The following is a 13,296-nucleotide window of genomic DNA, read 5'->3' on the forward strand; positions in this document are numbered from 1 at the left end:
TAAATGATTCTTTCACCCATGGCCACTCAGTAACATAAAAGGCACAAGGTCAACAGCCTGGTCAGACCATAGGGCCAGTCTCAGGAAGAAGGGCAGTCTCTCTGGGCCTCACATCTTCCCCACAGCATCAGCATCTGGAAGGTAACACATGGTTCGGCCTTCAGGCACTAAGCCTGGGTTTGTTGATTTTGACCAACCGAAAGGCATATTTGGTTTCTTATATGTGTGACGGAATTTTAAAATCTATATCCCAGCCGTTAAATTTACACACGTACACACACACCTTTTTTTTTTTTTTTAAACAAAAGTGGTATTTTTAGGGCCCTTATGATGAAGCTCAGATCTTGTTCTGAGGAGAGAAGGTTGAGGAACCCCTTCATTAGTATGGTTTATTTATTTGACTAGCTGCTTTCCCTAGAATAGCCCCAGGGCTTTGGACCCTGCTCATGAAGAACTGACCCAGGTAGGGAATCTCAGAGCAGACCCTGGGTAGGTGAGGGGGTGGCGCAAGGTTGGGGGAGTGGGCTGAAGTTTGGCAGAAGAGGGTTACTCAGTGTTGGGATGGACACAGTTGGGCCCCAGCATTTCGAGGCTCTGCCTGCCCTGTGGTGTTGCCAAGCCCCACACCCTTGCAACCCACTCTTATTCCCCTTCTTTTTTTTCCCCCCAGACATATTTCTTTTTCGATTTCCTAAATTATAAAATAGAACCCAATTTCTCGGAACATTGTATGGGAAAGACTAAAAGAAAACTGTAAGCCTACCCAAATGGAATCTTTTTTTTCTTTTGGCCTTTGTAACATTTTCGTCTTTTCAAACCCCTTTCATGCTTATATTCAGACTCAAGCTAATATCAGCAAAAGGATGAATTAGGCAATTATTATGACCCTGAATTTAACACTTTCAACTAAGATAATATTTCCCATTGATTTTAAGTTCTGCCTTCAGACTCCATATCCTCCTAGCTCATTCTCCCCATGCTGCACTTCCATCATCTCGGGCAGATGGGTTCCAACTAAGGACACTGAGCAGCATGGGGGGAAGGTCCATGGATTATTAATTACCTACTTCAATCTAATTGTTGGACCTGCTAATCTCCATGGAGCTTGCATGTATCACATCCCTCTCAAATTCCTCAAAAATTCGGGTTCACTTCTTGACTGCTCCAAGAGAATGGTTAAGAATGAAAAACCTCCCCACCAATGAATTACCAGAACTTGTGGAAATTCTGTCGCCATTATAATCTTCGTCACACCACAGTTTTACATTGCAGGTGACAGGAGCCCCCCTCCCTACACTGACCTGAGCGGCCTTCTCTCCCAGGGACCCACAGGCACAGGGGGATTGGACGGCTCACCCACCTCCACCCTGGGAGTGTTCCTGGACAGTTCAGCTCAAGTGTCCCACCCTGCTGTGACAAAGCCCTCGACAGAGCCATCTACTGAGCTCATGAGTATTTCCACTAGCATGAGGCTGACCGATGACCTCAGGAAAAAAATCTTCTGTAACTCCCAAAGCCTAATTTGAATTTTTATGAGAAGGAGGTCAATTACTTTGTGCAAATATTATTTGAAATTCATAGAACGGATGTCAAATGATTCTCCATTTCCAAAATTACTCTTTTTCTTTTGTAAAACTTGCTTTGCAGCCTGATTTTGAAAACTGAGCTGTAAGCCCAAAAAGATTCATAGTAAAACTGAATCTGGAAAAAAAATCTGCTCCAATTCAGGGGGAGGTGGCTAGTTAAAGAAGGAGAAGTCGATGTTACATGGAGCATGGTAATATGTGGACATAGAGAACATGCTCAGATTTTAAAAAAAAAAAAATTTCATGGAGCCAAGCAAAATTTTAGGAGTGACTTGGGAGCAATTTTCTTTTTAAGCGTTCTGAAGACTTTAGGTCCCCTCACCCGTGTTCTGCTCATCCCATGAATGTCCAATTGTTCCGAGTATCTGTTACTCCCTTCTTTCTCTAAACATTAAAGAGGATAGAGGTGGGGTTCAGGGCACAGCAGGAGCAAAGAGCCTGAGGACACATAGATCCCAAGGGAACTCAAGGGGGCACGATGGTCTCAGAGGACACAGACAAGGCCTCAAGCCACCAAAACCAAGCCTGATCCCCTGTCACAAGGTTGCTAAAGAATGCCCTTACCCATAATTAAAATTTTGCCTTTTATCCTAAATGCACTAGATTCTTCTAATTTGAAAAAGTGTGAATTTGAGGAATTTGTCCTTTCCCATGATGAATCGTCAACAGACATTACTGTTCTTTGCAGATATCCAAAAACGTTTACCCTCCAAGATTGTGTTTAGTTGAGATTTCTGTAGCCTCAGAACCAGAGTCAAACTATCAGTCTAACAGATTTTATGTAGCCCGGGACAGTCTTACATTGCCAGCGTCGGTACTGCCCATCAGGACGACTTCAGTTGGGCTGATGCTCAAATTCAGCAATCACTGCCTAACTGACTCTGGGGCTGTCTTCCTCTCCCTAGATCCTGAGCAACCTGGTGATGGAGGACCTCCTGCCGACCCTTCAGACAGACCTTCTGCCCAAAATGAAAGGGAAGAAGAATGACAGAAAGAGGGCCTGGCTCGGTGTAAGCCATGAGTTTGCTACGCAACTGTGCTACTCAGAATGAGCCTCCNCCTCCCTTCTTTCTTTTCTTTTTCTTCTTCTTCGTCTTTTTTTTTTTTTTTTTAATAATTCCTTCCCTGGGTGGAGAACTGCCTACCTTGAGTCTGCTCAGTCTCACTTACATGAGGACTAATCCAAACAGACTCAAACCTTGAAAGAAAAATTAGAGTGTGGCTGCAGTTGTGTTTATGTAGAGAATCTGTGATTAGCCCTCCCTCCCCCCTCTCCTGGACTCCGGCCAGAGCTCACACGAGACAGAGCCCGATTTCTGTGCTGTTCTCTGTTGCAGCTCCTTGAGGAGGCCTACAACCTGGTTCGGCATCAAGTTTCAGAAGGATTAAGTGCCTTGAAGGAGGAGTGTCGAGCCCTGACGAAGGGCCTGGAGGGAACCATCCGTTCAGACATGGATCAGATCCTGAACTCAAAGAACTTTTTAATTGGAAAGATCAAAGGTCAGTGGAGATAATCCATGCTTCTACAGCTGAATTACCTGTGTGTAGGGTCCACCATATAGTCAGAATTCATGATTTCAGAGGAAAACTAAACTGACGGAATTGGGAAGAGGTGATACGAGGTGTGATGGGAGTATGCAAGTAAGGGCCTGGACCTTCCCAAGGAGACTTCAGGGACACACGCTAGAGGACAGTTTCCTTCTTGCCTGTGGCGGTGCCTGTGTATTGTGATACCGCCCGCACCTCCCCTCTTGTAGCACTTCTTGCACTCATTGTATTGGCTTCTACCCACGCCTCTCCTCTGCTGTGAGCTGTCTGAGAACAGGACCATGTGGCCCCTGTTTCACTCAGGCACACGCATGGCCTCGTACTATGCCTGGCATATGCAGACTCTCAACGAATACTTGAATGGGTGAATAAATGGATTTTCTTTTCACAAGAAGAAAATCGGCTTAGAGTTGATAAATCTAGATTCTAGTCAAAAGCGCAACACTGGCCCGGCAGGTGTACTTGGCAAGGTCACTTAACTTCTATGTGCCTTAGTGTCCTCCTCTGTCATCAGGAGGGCCCCTGAGGGTGAGGTCTGCCACCTCTGGCCCCTGACCCGAATCGGGCCCACCCCCTATTTCTGTAAATAACATTTCATCGGAACACAGCCCACTCATTTATGTATCGTCTGTGGCTGCGTTCATGCTTCAAGGGCAGAGTTGAATAATTGGAACTGAGACCCCTGGACCACAAATTCGTGAATGTTCACTATCTGGCCATTGACAGAAAAATGTTTGCGTGTGCTCTCACGAGAGGCCTGAGATGGCCTCTAAGGAATTCTACAGGATAAAATGGTAAGGGTTAAAATGTTAGTATTAATTCCTACATCTTAACAAGCACAGCGCCCTGAATGTCATTTCAGAGAAGCGTGCTGGCTCCACTGAGATTGTTTATCCACAATCTTCTTATATTGTGAGTTTTCAGATTCTTCACTCACTTGCTCATTTGCTTGCTCATTCATTAAAAAAAATGTACTAAGTGCTTCCTGAACAAGGTGCTGGAGCTTTGGCAGTGAAGAGGGGACCCCGTTCCTGTCGCCAAGAGACTTAGAACCTGACAAGGGTTGTCTGCGTGGTGGATTATCCCCTGCCCTTCAGGCCCCGTTCACGCTGCAGCCCAGCTCGCCTCCGAGCCCTTCCAGCCAGTTCTCCTGCAGGAGAGTAGAGAGGAGGCATGACCACGGCAAGGACGTGCATGTCTGTGTCCGTGCATGTCTGTTCACGAGATGACTTCTGGGCGCGTATAAATTAACCACAGCGTTGTGTGTTTACTATTATCCATGCCTCTCCTTCCTCCATTAGCACAAATGATCTAGAATTAACTATATGGAAGGACTGTATGCAACCTAAAACTGCTAGCACCCAACTCCTAAGCCCATGTTGCAGGGAGCAGGGCCTCACTGTGGCCTTTCTCCTGGCCCGAATTCAACCAGTTTCTCTCTTTCTCCCTTGCTTAGTCTCTCTGGCTCCAGTATATCCCACAAAAGATGGAAAAACATTCTGCCCTGGACTAGTCTTTGTTTCCTAAAAGGAACTTTGAAAGGAAGTCACGATTAAGTCTTTTTAAAAGGGACTATCAGAAACACATTTTAACCGAGCCTCTGGTTCTCCACCTTTAAAACAATAAAGTACAGTAGAGCCTTGAACAACATGGGTTTGAACTGCATAAGTCCACTGACAGGTGGGGGTTTTTTTTTTGGATAAATACAGTCCAGTACTGTAAATATATTTTCTCTTCCTTATGATTTTCTTAGTAACATTTTATTTTCTCTAGCTTATTTTATTGCAAGAATACAGTATATAACACATACAACATACAAATGTGTTTGCCAACTATTTATGAGTAAGGCTTCCAGTCAACAGTAGGCTATTATGAGTTTAGTTTTGAGGGAGTCAAAAGTTATACATAGATTTTTCAATGACACAGGGGGTCAGCACCCCTAATTCCGCATTGTTCAAGACTCAACTGCATACTTCAGACTACCTCAATAAAGGGCTTTGGATTTCGAAAGAACTTTGAGAGTATTAAGTAGTGATCTTTCCATTTCCTCCCATATGACTCTTGAGAGTCAAGCAACCAATCTTTAGTCCTGCCCCACAAGTATTTATTCATTCAATAAGAATTTATTCTGCTCCTGCTGAACATAAGGGCTACAAGGATTCAAAGAAGACAACATGATTTTACAACAAGAGGATATGAAGCATGTTACAGGTTCTGAAACAGCAGAAAAGAAATGGGAAAGGTGCCACAGGAGATGCAGGAGTAGAGGACACCGTGGTTCCCAGTCGGGAACCATTTCAGCTTCAAAAACACCATGGGGTCCTTAAAACAATAGTGCTGTTCTCGCGTCAGTTGATGGGGAAAAGGATGATGACAACAGGTGGACGAGGGCTCACAATCAGTGAGTGCTTCCAAAATGTCACCTGTGTTTCCAAGCATCTGGACACAGTAAGCCCGCGTCATCGTCGCCCCAACCCCCAGAAGTCATTCCTCCCATGATCTCCACCTCCCAGATAAGAACACCGAGGCAGAGATTAAGTAACTTGGCCAGATTCCAAAACTGAGTCATGCTCCAAACCCCTCTAATCCCAACACTTTCCGTCTTTGTCCCTCTGCTCGATGGCTCCTTCACAGCTGCCCCAACTTCTGGATGGTTTAGGAGTCCGTGGCTCACCGAACAGTATTCATTATTACAGCGTCTCTACGTGCCTGGAAGTCAGCAAAGCGTATCTGTGTGGGGTGTCGAACGAATTCCACCCAGAAGGAAGCACCAGCAGGCAGCCCGCAGCTCAGGGAGCTGGGTGGTGGTTCCAAGGGCATTAGGCTGTCCGAGTGGGTGAAGTGTGTACTGGGTCTTGAACAGGTGAGTGGGATGTTCACAAGCAGAGATGGAGGCAGGAAGGCCCACGTGAAAGGAACACTGAATAAAGGCACAGCGAGGAGGCTGCATCCCATGCTGGCACACCGACATCATTGGGGAGCAGTGTCTCCACGCCCCTGCCGGTGTCCATTTCCTCCCCGCTCAGTAGGTGAAACCTGCCAGCAGCCACTAAATCTTTATTCCATATTACCTGTGTTCATGATTATTCTGAAATTTCAATTAGTTGCTTTCCAAATAGTTCTCTCCAAGTTAATTGATAAATAATTCATTTATTCTCCTGACACACAATTTTGCATTTTGGTATCAAGCAAGTCATTTTTTAGAAGTCATAGATCGTTTCATATTTAAATCATACAATCAAAAGGTTTTTTTCCCCTAGCAGTTCTGTGACCTCTTTAATATTTTATATACCAAATATTTGTGCATTATTCATAATGTGAATAGACATCTCAGATTCTCCGAGTAAGGGGTAGTCTGATCCTCCAAACCTGTGAAATATTTCTGCAAACCGAAATAAGAACATGCCCATTCATCTCACTGTAAGCACGTTATTTGCCAATAAAAGAGTAAGAAATACACTTGAAGCGTAGTCCTCGATCCGCAAATTAGGGTGTGACCTTGGGCTCAGCCCTCAGACATCTCCAGGCCTCTGATTTTCCATGTATAAAATGGAAGGATTGGATACCCAGATAGGCTTGTCCTTCCTTTCTCGGTTCTGTGATACTGTGCTAAGGGCCGTGTGACTTAACCAGCGCCACAAAGCTAGCCTTTCAGGGTACAGAGCAAGCTCTGCCTTTTCCAGCTCAGCCTTCCCTCACTAGACCTGCTTTCAAACCTGGCTAATCAAGACCTTCACCTTAGCACTTTAAAAAAAAATGCAGATTTCCACGTCCTATCCAGACTTCCTGAATGAGCATTTTTACTATGCTCTTACTCTATTTTTTTTTTAAGATTTTATTTATTTATTTGACAGAGAGCGACAGTAAAAGCAGGGGGAGTGGGAGAGGGAGAAGCAGGCTTCCCCGCTGAGCAGGGAGCCCAATGCAGGGCAGACACTTAACGACTAAGCCACCCAGGCGACTGAGCCACCCAGGCGCCCCAGTGCTCTTCCTCTTTTAAATGAAAGGTCAAGATTTGCCTCCGGGAAGTGTGGTTACATTTGTTTCATCCCTCTTTATGATTTTTCTGTGCCCTCTATATTTTTCTCACTGTGCATGTTTTCCGTGATGAGTGGGGGAAAAAATAGCCTTTTTTAAAAAAAAATTAGGGGTGAGAGTGGGAAGTTGGGTGGTATTTGTTTTGAATGGAATTTGTTTCTGTTCGCCCAAGAAAAGACTGTGTTTGAGTTTTTAGACCGTCTCTTGAGGAGGGGAGAGGGGAATTGAATTATATGAGCTGATTAACTTTTAGAGAAATTAATTAAAACTTAATTGTTATATACAAATATTGAATCATGTTGTACGGCTGAAACTAATATAATGTTATACATCAGTTATACCTCAATTTAGAAATTTAGCGAATTGTGTTTTTTAGAAGACAAATTATGCACATGTAATGGTGATATTAATAGTAAATAGGTGAATCACCAGCATTTTCTGTTTTCCGTTAGGCATTGCATGATCATGGGGACCACGCAGAAAAATGCACTTCATCCCAGGGCAGAGGAAAGCTTGGGGAGGGGAGGGATGGTTTGTCCCAATTCTGGAAACATCTAATTGTTTTCCATTCTGGTGAATGCTGGCACAGGACTCTCTGTGCTGGTCTGTCTTGCCTGTCTGAGCTTGCCTGGGCTGTTAAATGGCTCTCTGGTTACTGCCCACCTGTGGCCTGGCTCCAGGGACTTTGAACCCAATTTTGCCCACAATAAATGATGGTTTTCTACCTATTTCCTATCTCAGCCATGGTGGCCCAGCCAGCAGAGAAAAGCTGTGCAGAGAGTGTGCAACCATTCTTGGCCTCCATTCTGGAGGAGCTGATGGGGCCAGTGAGCTCAGGATTCAGTGAAGTCCGCTCGCTCTTTGAAAAAGAAGTGGATGAACTTAGCCAGAACTTTCAGACCACCAAAGACAGCGTCCAGCTTAAGGAGGTAAGATATGGAGCCAAGGAACTGAGTGTGAATGGCCAGCCTGGGGCTTCCTTTTCCTTGGGCCTTTATTTGCATTTGTGCCTTCTTTCCTTTCCTTTCTTCCTCCTCCCCCACCCCACCTCCCTTCTATCCATTCATCATCTATTTCTTTCAGTCAGCCAGCCACCCCACTTATCTGTCCGTTCACCTGATTTCCTTTATTAATGGTTTTCAAGTTGCAAAAATAGTAATGTGCTTGTGCAAGCAAAACAATATATAGAGAGACAAAATATATATGTGGGCAAAATTGATCACCCATGATGTAGGAAAGACATTAGGGTTCAAAGCCTCAAGAAAGAATTCTTGAGATTCTTTGGTGGAAAAAGGTGGTTTTATTAAAGCATGGGGACAGGACCCATGGGCAGAAAGAACTGCACCGGGGTCCTGAGGAGTGGCCCATTACACACTTTCAAGTTGGGAGGGGGTAGGGATAGTGTAAGTCTCAGGAATTTTGGAAGCCAGGTTTCCAGGACCTCAAGGGGGCTAGCTGTTGTTAGGAAAAGGTCATTTACTACTGTCTAATAAAACCTGAGTCATGAGACCCTTCAGATGTATATCAGTGGGCCATATGCTTGAGGGATGGTTGCCAACATGTATCTTGGGGGGTAGAGATAAAGGAAGTTTCCAAAGGAAATTTTATATGTTAAAGTAGACTTACAGGATCCTGGGGGTCAGGCTTAGATTGCCTTTTGCCCTCAGCAAATTATCGACATTGAGTCCCTAGAGGAATGACACTGTGCCTGTTTCAAGGACTTGTCAATGGGCTGTAGGTAGTAAAGAAATTTAATAATTTTTCATAATTTTTCTTCTGCTTTGGCTTCCCACATCAACCCATACCTGTCCTGACTGCTAGGCTACCTCCACTCCCAACTCCCTGAACTAATATAAATGACTTAGAATGTGTTTTCACATACTTGTTTCCTGTTCATACAAATATAGAAGCATATATCCTCATCAATATAAATTTTGTTTGATTTGTTTCCAAAAATATAGACTCATGTTAAAAATAATGTTTCTCCAAGTGTGGTCCCTGGACTGGCAGTGTCATCACCTGGCCATTAAAAACACATTCTGGGGGGCGCCTGGGTGGCACAGCGGTTAAGCGTCTGCCTTCGGCTCAGGGCGTGATCCCGGCGTTATGAGATCAAGCCCCAACATCAGGCTCCCCTGCTGGGAGCCTGCTTCTTCCTCTCCCACTCCCCCTGCTTGTGTTCCCTCTCTCGCTGGCCGTCTCTATCTCTGTCGAATAAATAAATAAAATCTTTAAAAAAAAAAAAAAAAAAAAACAACGACAAAAAAACACAAATTCTCAGGCCCCCAGCCCAATCTCCTGAATCAGAGACGCTGTGGGTAGGGCCCAGCATTCTGTTTCACAAGGCCTCCCGAGGATGTGAGGTACCCTGAAGTTCATAATCACTCACATAACGGGCAGCTTGGTTTACACTGACACATCACTATCAGTCCGTGGATGAAACCAGATACCTTCCCTTTTTTCCCCTTTCTTATTTATGTATGCATACACGTACTTGTACATAAATGAGATACATTTGATAACTATTTTGAAGTTTCTTTTTGCAACCTTTTTTAAAACTCGCCTTTACTCTCCCGCCCCCCCCACCTCCCTTCAAGTAACGAGAGTTAACATCCTAGCATATGCCATTCTGTACTTTTCCCCTTGCTTATATAGCTATAAAACGTACCCATTTATGGGCTTTTTTTTTTTTTTCAGATTGTTTGCTCTTAAAAAAATGGGATCGTATTACAAATCCTACTCTTTGTCAGTGTTCTCATTCAGAAAATAGCTCGTGAAACTGTCTTCAAGTGAGCTGCTCTAGCTCTAAACCATTCTTTGTACTGGCTACATAATATTTCATGTCTGAACGCACCATGATTTATTCAACTACCCAAATGTTGCTGGCATCATGGACAAAGCTGCAATAAGTAACCTTGTTACATATATTATACTCTGATGCTTTCCTCCCTGAGGGATAGATTCCTAAGGCAGGATTGCTAGGTTGAAAGGTGGGTTTATTTCTCCTGTTAACAGATGTTACCATTTGCATTTCAAAAATAGGATTTAAGTTTTACATTTCCGTCCATTGTGTACGGCAGAGGACTTTCTTCCCCATATGCCCATCAGCACTGGGCATGACCACTCTTTTAAACTTTGGCCCGTCTGATAGAAGCAAAGCAGCAACCCATTCTTCCTCTTTTGTCTGCCTAATTGTTATTTCTTAAAAATAGATGCATTTCATATTGTGTGAGGTTGGACAAGTTTGACCTTGCGCCTTTGATCATTAATTCTGCCTCAGCGTGGCTCCCCCAAACCCACTTCTCAAGAAGAGTGATATGTTCTCTTTACGAACACAATGAGAACGCGCCCTTTAAGAGTTCCTATTTAGAGACACCTAGAACTCGAGCTCTGTCTCTTTTCTGTGACTTGAAAATCGGACAGCACATCCTCTGTTATTCACATTCACCCTGTGTTACTCCCCAGTTCTCCCTGGCTGTCCATTTTCAGCACCTGTCTATCCTCTCTTTCACTGCCCACCCCGTTTCTTCTAGATATCCAGTATTCGTGTTTTAAAATTATTTGAAAATCAGGGGCGCCTGGGTGGCTTAGTCCTTAAGTGTCTGCCTTCAGCTCAGGGCGTGATCCTGGAGTTCTGGGATCAAGCCCCGCATCACGCTCCTCCGCGGAAAGCCTGCTTCTTTCTCTCCCACTCCCCCTGCTTGTATTCCCTCTCTCACTGGCTGTCTCTCTGTCTCTGTCAAATAAATAAATAAAATCTTTAAAATAAAATAAAGTAATTTGAAAATCACCCTGGAAAATAGAAAGCATTCTGTCGGCAAGGACATCCCCAGCGTAAGAGTGTGTTGATAAAACCTGACGTCTTCGGCAGAGGAGGCCCATGGCTGCCCTCTTGCTGGAAGCCCTATGCTTCATTGCTTGTGCAAACCACAGGAGGAGGGATCCTAGTTTTTTAACTGGATGCCTCTCCCAGGCCAGACCTCTTCCTACCATCCACCTCCCCAGCACCACAGAGAACCTACAACAGAGGAAGCCTTGTGAGCCCTGACAGAGACTCAGAGAACCGTGGAGATTCTGGCTTCATTCCCAGGGTCCCGGGACCGGAGGCATCCTGACCTCATTAAAAAAGGCTTTGGAGACCCTGGGGGCCCAGCAGCAATTCCAGGTGTTAAAAAGCCTGCCTACCTAGTTCTCGAGCTCTGGAAGTCGGAGCCCAGAGTCCATCAAGAGCTAAGATTGGAGCCCCAGTGCTTCCCCAAATGCTCCCCTGGGTCCTCCCATCATCCAGTAGGTTCATCTACCAGTCTCTGCCCTAGCAATGGAGCTGCCCCAGGGTCCCCTGAAGGAGGCAAGTAAGACAATGGAGATGTCACAGATGCAGTGATCTGAGATGTGATTCACTCTACTAACATACGTTTGATGGTTTAGAATGTATGTAATATAGAATATGCATGCAATCTTGCTACTGAGTCTGAAGGTTTTTAATGTTTCCCTTCACCAAAACACAGCATCTAGACCGGCTCATGACCCTTCCACTGGATTCCATGAAGATGGAACCTTGTTACAGTAAAGTCAACCTGCTTCAGGAGCGTTTGCAGGATCTCAAGAGCCGCTTCCGATTCCCACACGTGGATCTGGTGGTCCAGAGGACACAGAACGACATGCAGGAGGTGGGAGCGGCCAGGGCCTCTGTGGGGGTGTGGACGGAGACAGCAGAGAAGCAAGGGCTGGCCAGGGGGACAGGGGTGCTAGTGCAGCTCTTGGTAATGGGGCCCATTTCTGTCGTCATCATGCTGAGTGAGGACATCCTTGCTCCTTCCAGCCGGCTTCATCTCTTTTCCATGTTGATGAACATCAGAAAGGAAAAAAAAAAATTCCAGGGAAATCAAGTAGCATTAACTGATATTTGCTTGATTTGTCAAACCAGTGCTTTTAACCTTGGCCGCACATGAGAATCGTCTGGGGAGGTTTTGAGAAATGCTGACGTCTAGATCCTGCTCCCAGGAATTTTCCCCCAGTCCCATTCCCACTGCTTCTAATATGCAGCCAGAACGGAGCACTACCGGCTTACGTTAATTCCCTAACCCAGTTAAGAGTAAATCAATCAATCATGGTTTCATATTTGGATCTCTTGGGTCTACTTGATAAGTTCCTTTTTTTTTCCCCACAAGGAACTTTTCCTCCAGGAACAAGCACCAATTTTTTCCATACTAGAGTACTTTCTAAATGAAGAAGGGTGTGATCACTGTAGCCAGAAGAGCACAATTCTATTTCAGGAGTGTTCTGAGGGGAGCTCACTAAGGGGCTGGGCACTGTGGCAGACCCCCCTTCAGAGACAGATGCTTAGATAAGGTCACTACAGTGTTGAGAGTGCTGGACAAAGCTATGTGTTCATGCTTTCGGATCAGAGGCTTGGGGAAGAAAGGAACATTTGTTCCTTAAAAGTTATAGGGCGGATTAAGTGATACACCTTATTATCTAACCTCCGAGTTGTGAAGGATTAAAGATGGACTGGGGGAACAAAATTGGGCAACAGTTTAACAGAAGTCCCTTTGGTAATCCTGAATCCTGGTGAAACTGATATAGGTACAAGAGCAGAGACTAAGAAATCGGAATCATTTCCATTTCCTACCCCATGAACACATCAGCCACTGTGCCCACCAAGCCCCAACCCTGCCTCCCTTCCAGCCTGGCAGAGCAAGGAAGAGAAGTGAAGGGGTAGGCTAAGTGCAGAGAGGTGTGCTGGACTGGTTTGCATCCCCCCAAAAGTGGCAGTGCAGGATTAAAGCCACCAAGAAATGACTGGAGAGGTCTCCCACCTCCCTTGTCAAGCCCCAGGCTGCAGGTACCAGAGACCGGAGGAAGGGGTTGACTACCAGAGAGGGTGGTATTCTCAATCCCATGGCCTCTGTGGGTTTTACAGCTCAGAGCATAAGAAGAAGAGAGGCGGGAAAAAATACGTGTGTGCATACCTACATAGGTGTGTGAGTGTGTGTTTATTTCCCAGACTCTTACTGATCCCACTGTGCTCAGGTGCCTATTTGTTTCATAACCCAGGTAGGGGGCTGAGGACCTGTTGCCCTGAGTGGTCCCAGAGTAGTGCTGCCGGGGGGGGGGGGGGGAA

The 13,296-nt window shown here is 45.2% G+C and overlaps 1 protein-coding gene across 2 annotated transcripts in view; it reads left to right on the forward strand.

Annotated features, from left to right (window-relative positions):
- Positions 1-13,296, forward strand: part of NIBAN1 (niban apoptosis regulator 1) — a 167,016-nt gene that overhangs the window by 131,611 nt on the left and 22,109 nt on the right. Inside the window, exons 7-10 of one of the 2 annotated variants that reach the window (XM_034666805.1) lie at positions 2,492-2,596; positions 2,924-3,086; positions 7,914-8,101; positions 11,681-11,809. In XM_034666805.1, coding sequence (XP_034522696.1) covers positions 2,492-2,596; positions 2,924-3,086; positions 7,914-8,101; positions 11,681-11,809 — 585 coding nt within the window. Of the gene's footprint in view, positions 1-2,491; positions 2,597-2,923; positions 3,087-7,913; positions 8,102-11,680; positions 11,843-13,296 lie in introns of both variants that reach the window. The other variant, XM_034666806.1, reaches the window with a different exon arrangement.

This window comes from Ailuropoda melanoleuca, chromosome 8 (genome assembly GCF_002007445.2).
Source record: "Ailuropoda melanoleuca isolate Jingjing chromosome 8, ASM200744v2, whole genome shotgun sequence".
NCBI classification, from domain to species: domain Eukaryota; kingdom Metazoa; phylum Chordata; class Mammalia; order Carnivora; family Ursidae; genus Ailuropoda; species Ailuropoda melanoleuca.